Below are 11,485 nucleotides of genomic sequence, written 5' to 3' on the forward strand. Positions count from 1 at the left end.
GCAGGCTCCCTGCTGAGCAGAGAGCCCGATGCGGGACTCGATCCCAGGACCCCGAGATCATGACCTGAGCCGAAGGCAGCGGCTTAACCCACTGAGCCACTCAGGCACCCCAAGCAGTCTAATTTTTAAAGAATTAAGTCTGGCCTGGTTCTTTAAAGAGTCAATGGACTCGCTAATAAGACTTCTGAGCCGGAAATGCAGCATCTGTCTTACGGTTCTGGTTTGTGATCTTTTAGGATAAGACTTTAACGATTAGAGGAATATCCATGCTACCCCTCACTTTTTCTCCATGGTCTTAAATCCCTGAAGCCAGAGACTGCCCCCATTAACCTCTACTCTGATGAAAAAGGACAATGGAATTTACTGCTTCTTTTCTGGCAGCCTATCTGTTGTGGCTTAAAACAAGATCTTGCAGACATAAAGTCATGAAACAGTTCACAATTTCTGCTTGAGCCTCTCATTGTGCATAAAGGCTGGAAAAAGACATAAAAGGAAGCAAAAGTTGTAACAGTACTATGAGGATTAACTGATCTATGCTCATACCTGAGAATTTAAACATGTAAAATTTCAACAGAATATGATGTATATATCTAGAAAAAAGTGGTATAAAACCTTCCAGAATATTCTTTGAAAGAAACCAAAGCTCAGACTGCTTCAAGTCAGCTACTCTTCAACATCTTGACATATTTTTAAATTATTCATACAATCATAGTAATTTTATCATTTAGCTTAACACGGATCTTAAAATTAGTCTCATATTTATATATTTTGGGTCATCTTAAAGCATCAAATCAAGATGTTTAGTTACTTTTCCACAGAAAGGAAGACATGAACAGTTGGTTTGTTCACAAAATTACCAGTAACAGGAACTGACAATAAAAGGCTAATTTTTTCATAGACCTGTCTTAATTACTCTTTGTCTAATTATTCTTTGCCAACAAACATTCGCAAACCAGAGAAACAATGGAACGTGTAGAAACATGTTTCCGTGACATAACGCCACTCCTAAGTCTTTCATTAAGTGTTCATAAACGAATCACTCTACGATCCTGTTTATACAGGACACCCGCCTCTGATTCTTCTATAATTCACTCTGTAGAAATTCGCTTTTGATAGGTTCTGGCTGCATCGCTTTCCATTCATGGACATACATTACCAATACAATTCAGGAGGCCAACAACTCCCATCCCCGATTCCCTATTAATGAATCATCAATATACGCCACTGGAAACCAGTCCAATTCCCACGAATTTTCAAGGACACGGGGTAAAACCCCGAACACCTCAACAACTTAGCAAAAAAAAAAAAAGGGGGGGGGGCGCTTTCTGGGCCAGATGAACCTGCAACTCATCTTCTGATGTGTGCAGCCTAAGCTTTCTTTTTCTTACTTTTCTGAAAAGCCGTCACGCAGAGAGATGGGGAAAGGAGGAAGGGCAGAATGAAGAATTCTTTGCTCAGCTAATGGGAGATACGCGCCCGCAGCCGGTAATCCCCAGCAAGCCCCGCTAGAGGTAACCAGACATCTTTTCATAGATTTGTTCAGGATATCGAGGAGGTTCTGCACCACCCCACCCCACTCCCCCGGAAAACTAAAGCAGGCCCGCTGGGGAACAGAGGCAGGGTGGGGATGTGGGCGTGAGAGGGTACAGAAAGGAGATGCGCCAACTATTAGAGTGAAGTCCCTTGTCCCTTAGGGAAAGCAGCTTTGCAGTGCGACGAAGTCCGACTCCCACCTGGGCCCGCCCACCAGCGGTCTCCAGGGATTGCAGTTGATGGACTGCACCTGTCATCACAAGGTTCGGCGCGCAGCAGCAGCAGCCAGCAGGCGGGACCCATGCAGGGTCGGGAGGAAACGTTTGTTAGGGTCGGGAGGAAACGTTTGTTAGGGTCGGGGTTACGATCAAGCCAAGGCACTTACGGGGTACACCTGTCGCTGTACTCATTGGCGATGGTCTCGATGCCGCCACTCCTTGCTACAGCGATGTAGCAGTTGAGAAAGCCGAGGTCAATGCCAACCACAGACATCCCGCCGCCGAATCGTCGGGGAGCTGGTGCTGAAGCCTCCCGTGTGGGAACCACGTCCTTTTCTGAGCTGTTGCTCCAAGAATTGGGACTCCTACGAGAAGCAGAGGAGAAATGACCCGAAGTCGCTACGCATTAAATCTAGGGCAGCGCGTCCGGGACCAGAGGAGGAGAGAGAGGCCTCCCGCGCCGCAGGCTCCGCCGCCTCGGTCTCTCTCCACTGCGGTTCGACCGCCTCCAACCGGCAGTTACAGAGGTCTGCGCCTGCGCGCTCGGCCGCCGGGGAGGTGCGCGAGCGGCCGCTCTGCACCCGAGGCTGCTCCTCGCCTCCACTTCGGCCGCTTCCGTCAGTACTCGGGCAACGGCTGCCCGAGAAGCCGAGGGTTCGAGAAAGATCTGGAAAATGGAGGCGGCCGAGCCAGCCTAGGGTGGGAGGGAGAAGGCGGAGCGGGGAGGATCAGGGAGGAGAGGACGCAAAGCAAAGGGAGTTTGCTCGCCATCGCGCGGCAGCTCAGAGAGCTGCGACTGGGTTAGGTGAGAGGCAGCCGGCCGACCCCGCGCGTTGCCAGAGTGTTTTGAAGCACCCCTTTTGGGTTGTTTGTGGCAACCACAGGCACGCCTTTTACAGCAGCTGGATACTGCCTAGGCTTGCTCGAAGTGGGACGCGCAGGCCGGCAATGGCTGGCCTGCACCGCCTCTCTTTCCCGACGAAGTGCCACCCGCAGCCCGGGAACCCACCGGCCGGCCTCGCCGCCCCGAGGGGCCCATGTGCTGGCAGCCGGAGCGCTCGAAGTCTGACCGCGCGGTCCTGCCGCCCGCCCGCCGCGCCCAGCTCTGTGAGGTGGCGCCCATTGTGCCGCACGGCGGCAGCCTCGCCTCTTCTGCAGGGGCGCCTCCGCTCGCAGGGAAAGGAGTCCTTTTCATTTCAGTTCCCGCAGTTTCTTGTGTGAAAGCCAGCTGAACAAATTTTAGGGGTTTGTTTTTCCTTATCAGGGCCTGAAATGGCAAAAACCAAACTTCTACCCCGAAACAAGAGCACACTAACAACTTGACCTTCCTGTAACTTCCTTTAAACCATTATAAAGATGCAGTCTCCACTAACCCTTAACCTCTGAAAACCAGTTTCACAGAAAGCTGACATTAAAATAAGTCTGACACTGTGATACCAGGCAAGACAGTGCATTGCCTCCAGACTCTGCCCTTTGGTCCGTAGAAAAGGAGCCTAGTGTCGTCCCGCTGTCTGCGTTCATTTGATCTGCATCATTGTCTAGCCGAAATTTAATCAAATTATAGTTTACACTTACAAAGTTTGGCTGTCTTGTTTCTCCTCGTTCACTTCTTTCTGTGTTTCCTGTTCCTTCTCACCCAATTCTTTATGTGTTCCGTGTTTCCTATTTGTTTTCGTCTTGAAATTGATTTTTTTACTACTCTCATCGTTCCTACTTGTTCTCTTTAAAAAACTTAGACTTTTTACTACTATCAATGCGGTAACAGCAGCAGCAGCAAGTGTGGCTACAGCTCCTGCAGCTGTTGTTATGAGTAACATGAAATCCATTTTCAAGGGTAATACTAAGGAGACTGGAATGTATGGTATTGTTTTGACTCCAGTCTTTCTATATTAAAGAATCCCATCTCTCTCCGGTGTCAGGAGCACAGAGGAAGACAGGAAGCTCCTGATTGACGCTGGCCGGTCTTCTTGGATGTGGCTAGACTGGGTGGGGGGCCTCCCAGCAGGCAGTGCGTGAGCAGAGCAGGGATTGGGTACTGCCGCCCCCAACAGAACCCTGGGCCCCCAGTCCTACTGGGCATCTCATGGCCTCTCGCTTTCCTCCCCAGATGCCTCTTCAGCTAGCATCCTTTTGAACCCGCCACCATCTAGATTTTTTCCAGAATTATCCTGAAACTCTCCTACGACCATTTATCCATGCTTTCTGTCTGTAGAATTTGAGGGCATGAGGATGATTCATCTGTTAAAGAACACTTAAAACATAAGAGTAAAAAGAAACAGTTGAGGTCAGGAGCAAGAGGATATCACCACATTCTTTACATAACTGGGGAGGAAATCACAGAATCTAGTGGCTAAAAGCATGACAAGCTTTGGGGTCACATAGACCTGGGGTGTAGCCCCAGGCTCACTTAACAGTATTAGGACCTTTGCCAAATTACCTAATTCACCAAGTCCTAGGTTCAAAATCTGTTAAAATGATGACAAATATACCTACTATGCTCTTTTTATGATTAAATAATGTAAGTGTAACAATAGTGCCTTGCTGGCACTGAAAATGCAAAAAAAAATGGTAGTTATGACTGTCGCTAGAATATGGGAATTATACTGCTTTATTTACACTGATCCATGTATACAGCAGCCATGCTGTACTCTCATAAATTCTAACATTTGTAGAGTTTCTTTAATTTCCTGTGTATAGAAACACAGGAAACAACTATTTTTTTCTTCATTTTTAATCCTCCTTGTTTTTTCTTATGTTGCCTAAACTCTCTGATGTTGAATATGAGCAGTAATGAGCATCTTTGTCTTGTGACTAATGTTAAGTACTTGTACTTATGATGAAAAAAATTAAAATTATCCTCTTTTCCTAGTTGCTAAGTTTTTCTCATCTGTGGACATTGAAACAACAAATGTTATTTATCTATTGGTATGACATTTTTCTTCTCCCTTAATTTGTTAATGTGGTGAATATTAATAGATTTTTCTAATATCCTTGTGTTCCTGGGACAAACCAGTTAGACCATGACATTCTGATTATTTTTAGATATATTGGATTTGGGTTATGATTATTTTATTTAGAATGTTTACATTTATAAGTAAGATTAAGTTTTCCTTTCTTTACTCATCTTGTGGATATCAGGATTATATTAGCCTCATAGAACTTGAGAGGTTTCCTCTCTTTTTTCTTTTCTCTGGCAAAGTTTTGGTAAAATAAGGCTGTAAACATCTTGACCTGGAATTTAGGAGATTTATGGCCACCGGTTAAGTTTCTTTAGTGGTAGTCTATGTTTTCTATTATTTCTTGAATCAATATTTATATTTTTATTGATAATTTACCATTTCATCTAAGTTTTCACATTTGTCAGCATAAAGTTGATTATTCACTTGTGAGTTTTGAAACTTTCTTCTGTAGTTATATATCCACTTTTTCATTCTTAATATTGTTTATTTGAATCTTTTCTTCTTGGTTCTTTTTTCTGCTCTTTCATCTTTCATCTGCTCTTTATTATCTCCTTCTATATTTTTTAAGTTTACTTTGTTTTTTTCCGATGTCATGAGTTTAACACTTACAGCATTAGTTTTCAGTCCTTCTTGTTTTCTAATAGGTATATTTGTAGCCATAAATTTCCTTCTGGATACCACTTTGGCTGAATCTCTATCTGAATTTTCAAACAACTGAGAAGAGTAGGCAATGGAGATTTAAAAAATCAATATTATTACTGATAAAACTGGTATTACAGAAATGCATGTGTCTTATAGGCTTATAATTACTGTACCCCAGAATTAAGCAGACTTACCTAGTTATAATAAAACACATAGCTCCACAGTGAGGCCTGTCCCTGAAAAAATCCAAGAAAGAATGGATCAGAATGTATGTAGGCTCTCAAGAGAAGTGAGAACGAGGCTTAATTATTCCCAAACTCATCAAGTTAAGTCACTTTCCCCACCAAAAAGTGTTTTAGCCAGTGCTTATTTAGGTTTGCCAATTTGTCCTTTGCTTACTGCATCCCATTCCTTCCTTCTGGGTTTTTTATTTTGGTAATTTTTTTTAAAGATAATATTCATTTATTTGAGAGAGAAAGAGAGAGTGAGAGAGAGAAAGAACACAGGGAGAGGGATAAGCAGGCTCCCCACTGAGCAGGGTGCCCAATGTGGGATGAAATCCCAGGATCCCGGGATCATACCCCAAACAGAAGGTAGACTCCCAACCAGCTGAGCCACCCAGGTACCTCTCAGTAATTATTTAAATAAAGTCCTCTAAGTGGTGAACTGGTTTGTTCTCTGAAAAGAAAAAATTTCTTTTCCCTAATTTTTGAATAATAATTTAGCCATGTTTAGAATTCTTGATAGTTAGTTACTTTCCCGAAACAGTTAACAAAACCAAAAGACAACTGACAGAATGGGAGAAGATATTTGCAAACGACGTATCAGATAAAGGGCTAGTATCCAAAATCTATAAAGAACTTAGCAAACTCAACACCCAAAGAACAAATAATTCAATCAAGAAATGGGCAGAGGATATGAACAGACATTTCTGCTAAGAAGACATCCAGATGACCAACAGACACATGAAAAAGTGCTCCACATCACTCGGCATCAGGGGAATACAAATCAAAACCACAATGAGATACCACCTCTCACCAGTCACAGTGGCTAAAATTAACAAGTCAGGAAATGACAGATGCTGGTGAGGATGCGGAGAAAGGGGAACCCTCCTACACCGTTAGTGGGAATGCAAGCTGGTGCAACCACTCTGGAAAACAGCATGGAGGTTCCTCAAAGAGTTGACAATAGAGCTACCCTATGACCCAGCAATTGCAATACTAGGTATTTACCCTAAAGATACAAACGTAGTGATCCGAAGGGGCACGTGCACCCCAATGTTTATAGCAGCAATGTCCACAATAGCCAAATTATGGAAAGAACCTAGATGTCCATCAACAGATGAATGGATAAAGAAGATGTGGTATATATATACAAAGAAATACTATGCAGCCATCAAAATAAATGAAATCTTGCCATTTGTGATGACATGGATGGAACTAGAGGGTATTATGCTTAGTGAAATAAGTCAATCAGAGAAAGATAATTATCATATAATCTCTCTGATATGAGGAAGTTGAGAGGCAACGTGGGGGGTTTGGGAGGTAGGAAAAGAATAAATGAAACAAGATGGGATCAGGAGGGAGACAAACTATAAGACATTCAATCTCATAAAACAAACTGAGGGTTGCTGGGGGGGTTAGGGGGGTAGGGAGAGGGTGGTGGGGTTATGGACATTGGGGAAGGTATGTGCTATGGTGAATGCTGTAAGGTGTGTAAACCTGGCGATTCACAGACCTATACCGCTGGTGCTAATAATACATTATATGTGAATAAAAAAATAAAAAATTATAGGGGGTGCCTCGGTGGCTCAGTGGGTTAAAGCCTCTGCCTTCAGCTCGGGTCATGATCCCAGGGTCCTCGGATCGAGCCCCGCATTGGGCTCTCTGCTCAGCAGAGAAGCTCTGCTTCCTCCTTTCTCTCTCTCTGCCTGCCTCTCTGCCTACTTGTGATCTCTGTCAAACAAATAAATAAAATCTTAAAAAAAAAAAACCGTAAAAAAATAAAAATAAAAAATTATTAAAAAAAATTAGTTACCTTCCCTTATCTTTGGGCTTCCATTACTATTGAGACTAAATATTGTTCCTTTGAAAGTCATGAGTTTGTCTTTCTTTTTTCTTTGATATTTTGTAGCCTAATTATGTTGTGTCTAGGTGTGGATTTCTAAAAATTTATTCTGAGATTTTTGTTAACCTGAGGATGAATGGTTTTTTGTTTTTGTTTTTTGGGTTTTGGGAGGGTTGGTACTGCAGAAGTCTCAGATATTCCTTTGATTATTGCTTCTCACCCCTTCTTTTCAGTTTCTTTTGGATCTCCTGTTAGAATATATAGGTCTCTTTATTCTAACCTCTGTGATTCTTAGCCTCTTTTTGTTATCTATTTTTAATTTCAAGCACTCTGCTATTTTTAGATGTTTGTTTTCAAACTTGTCTGTTCTTTCATACTGTACTGTCTTATTTCTCCTCCTTTAAAAAGATCTATTGTTTTAAATGTCCTAATTTTATAGTCTCTTATCACCTTTTTAGTTCTTGAGGGCTAATTCTGATTGTCTTATCTACCAACTCTGTCACAATGTACTTTCTCACTTCCTCATAAGATTTAAATATTTGACCATAAATTCATCTTCACTAAGGCAACTTTTACTGTAGGGATTTTGTGTACCCTGGGTCATAGAAGTGTCCCAGAGATGTTTTGTATTTGTCAGAACCCTGAAGAGTCTTACTGGTCCTAGATCAGTTTTAATTTCTCAGTTTGGAGTTCATATACCATGCATATAGTGCTTATGTGTATATACGGTTGACCCTTGAACATGGATTTGAACTGCACAGGTCCACTTTTATCTGGATTGTTTTATTAACTACAGTACAGTACTATAAGTGAATTTTCTGTTCCTTATGATTTTCTCAGTACTTTTTTTTCTCTAGCTTTAGATTACAGCATATAATATGAAAAGTGTTATCGGTAATGATTCTAGTCAATAGCAGGCTATTAAGTTTTTGGGAAATCAAAAATTATACATGGATTTTTAACTATGCAGGGTCTTGGCCCCACTAGCTCCCATGTTTGTTCAAGGGTCAACTCTACTGTGTCCTGGCAGAAGCCTAGTTGTTTTGATTTCTCATAGATGACTTTTTCCCTATTCACTGCTTTGATATGGTTGTCAATCCACTTGTCTACTATGGTTTGGTGCCTATTTTTCTAGTCTCTCTTCTTAAAATAAAAAGAGTCTCTCACTCATGTGTGGAATTTAAGAAACAAAACAGATGAACATAGGGGGGATAAACAGAGAAGTAAACCATTAAAAAGACTCCTTAAAATGGAGAAAAAAACAGGATTGCTGGAGGGGAGGTGGGAAGAGGGATAGGTTAAATAAGTGATGGGTATTAAGGAGGGCACTTGTGATAAGTACTGGCTGTTATACGTAAGTGATGAATCCCTAAATTCTACTCTTGAAACTAATATTACATTATATTTTAACTAACTAGAATTTAAATAAAATTGAAATAAACAAAAAAGAAAGCATATGGGAATAGCCATATGCTTAACTCTTAAAAAATTTTTTTAAAAGGGACACCTGGGTGGCTCAGTCATTAACCATCTGCCTTTGACTCAGATCATGATACCAGGGTCCTGGGATCAAGCCCTGCATCGGGCTGGGCTCCCTGCTCAGTGGGAAGCCTGCTTCTCCCTCTCCCACTCTCTCTGGTTGTGTTCCCTCTCTTGCTATGTCTCTGTCAAATAAATAAATAAAATCTTAAAAAAAAAAAAAAAAAGAAAAGAAAAAGAAAACACTCCTTCCAAGCTTTTAGTACACATGATGTATTGTTTCAGTTCCCTTACCTTACCAGGGCCCAAGTTCATAATCCTATCCACATGAGGGTGTTGAAACTACTCTTAAGGTCTGTAGATGTTTCTGACTCCTCTGAGATGTTATACAATATTAGCTCCCAGCAACATTCCTAGCCTTGAGTATTCTTGCTGCTGACATTTTTGTTAAAAAAAATTCTTTTGGATATATTTTATCCAATATCCAACATGTCCAATATGTTCATTATGTTTGTGGGAAAGGGTATCTGTGTAAATTCAATCTGCTACATTGCCAGATATTTAGTTCATATACTTGCGATAAATATTTGATCCAGAATCTCTACTTCAACTGGATTATTGCTGTAATTTGCTTCCTGGTCTCTCCACATTCAGTCTTTTCCCTATTTACTGTGCCAATGTGTCTTCCTAAAGCATTGCTTTGGCTTTGTTATTCAGTTGTTCAGAAAATTAGCGATGGTTCTTCCACTGTGTAAATTCTTCACTCTGGCATTCAAAGCCTCTCACAGTTTGACCCGCAACTTACTTTTCCAACTCTATTTCCTATCATTTTTCTACATCAACTGTTTTATCCTAGCCAGCTTGACCTCTTACTGTTGCTCAAATATGACAAATTTCTCTACCAAGTTTCTGGACCACTGTCTTTCTCTGGGACATAGCTCAAATTTTACACCCTTATTAAAACCTTACCTTCAATATTGTTTAAGGGTATCAAGGCCTCCCAAGACTGCCTCAAGTTAACTGTTTCTTTCCTTTGCTACCATTTTGTACCTTTATGATATTTTCCACATTCTGTTCTCCACCAGTTATGTTTTGTCCATTTTACTAGATTATAAGCTCTAAATTATGACCTTTACAAGATTATGAGAGTATAGGATGTATTTGTTTTTGTATACTTCAAAACTAGTCAAGGCGTTGAACTAAATAGTGTACAATAAATTCTTGTGAGATAAGTAGGAAATTCACCCTAATAATAAATGCTATGGTAGAGATTTGCATTGAAGTCTAGAAACTTCTGTGTTTGAAGGGCTAGAAATGGGACTGTCTGTCAAGGGAGGGATCCTTTGAAGCAGGAAGAGCTCAGAGGAGGCAACTTTAGAATTACGCCTTAAAAAAATAAGTAACTTTCAAGGTAGATAATGAAAAGGAGCGAGCTAATGAGCAAAGAGGGAAAAAAAAGTACAAAAAAGATAAATGACATTGAAAAATAAGGTCCACTGGCAGAGGCATCAAAAAGCATGTTGTGTTTGGGGATCAGAAGTTACTGGTAAGCCTGTAATGCCTAGGAGGACAGATGTGATACACAGCTGAAGTCTAGAGCTAGAGCACAAAGGATCTTGTATTCCACAGTAAGAATAAGAAGTCTTTCATTTATCCTGCAGGCTAGCCATTTACCTTTTCAAGAATGTAGACACGTTTTTAATGTAACAAAAGCTATGCCTCTCAAAGTAACTTTTTAAAAGCTTTTATTGAAATAGGATGTCCATGTACTACCATGAGTTCAAGAATATTTCAATGCAATCTTGTATTTTGCTAATCCCCTAAACTTGTACATATATAAACAAAATTGCTACATATACATAAAATCCCACTTTAAAATTCTATTTTCATTTTTAATTGGCATATGGACTCCTAAGTTACTTGCAAAAACTGCCCCCCAACCTTGCCCAATGCTGATGACCTGCAAGCCAGGAAGTAGTACTATAACTTACTCAGAAACACTGAAATATATGGAGACTGACATGATCAGATTGAGAGTTTAAAAAATACTCTGGTGGCAGTGTTAAGAATGGATTAGAGGACGGTGAGAATGGATACAAAAATGTTACTTAAGAGACTGTGGAAGACTACTAACAGTCTTTCAAAATCTAATATTTTGTCTTGTACATATGGCTGCTGAACTGCAGACTATATTTCCCACCCTCTTTATAACTAAGTATGGCCATGTGACTGAAGTCACTAATATGTATATTCAACATGTGCAACTTCCACACCTTTCCTGGTTAAAATTTCTTCCACCTCCTGTGATTTATTTTTCTCTTTTCCTGTCAGTGGCAACACAGATTAGCCAGAGACCCAACTTTGATTATACAAATCAGTACAATGTTCTAGGACAAGTGTTCTTTAACTTGGGGAGGGGGTCCCCATATCCTCAAAGGATCCATAGGTAGAATTAAACAGGGATTGTTTTGAACTAACCTTTAACTAAAATTTAACATTTCTTTCAATTTTGAATATAAACACAAATAAACACAGTCATATTTTTAAAAAGATTTTATTTTGAGAGACAGTGTGAGTGGGGGGAGG

At 40.8% G+C, this 11,485-nt stretch overlaps 1 protein-coding gene across 3 annotated transcripts in view; it reads right to left on the reverse strand.

The window, feature by feature from the left end:
• Positions 1-2,268, reverse strand: part of LOC111155400 (heat shock protein family A (Hsp70) member 4 like) — a 45,415-nt gene extending 43,147 nt beyond the window's left edge. For 2 of the 3 annotated variants that reach the window (XM_022515551.1, XM_022515545.1), the window contains exon 1: positions 1,919-2,257. In XM_022515551.1, the coding sequence (XP_022371259.1) occupies positions 1,919-2,025 (107 nt within the window). In that variant the 5' untranslated portion in view covers positions 2,026-2,257. Of the gene's footprint in view, positions 1-1,918 lie in introns of all 3 variants that reach the window. The other variant, XM_022515544.1, reaches the window with a different exon arrangement.
• Between the last annotated feature and the right edge of the window lie 9,217 nt (positions 2,269-11,485).

Source organism: Enhydra lutris, unplaced genomic scaffold (genome assembly GCF_002288905.1).
Source record: "Enhydra lutris kenyoni isolate GAN:26980312 unplaced genomic scaffold, ASM228890v2 scaffoldscaffold3, whole genome shotgun sequence".
In the NCBI taxonomy this organism is placed as follows: Eukaryota; Metazoa; Chordata; class Mammalia; order Carnivora; family Mustelidae; genus Enhydra; species Enhydra lutris.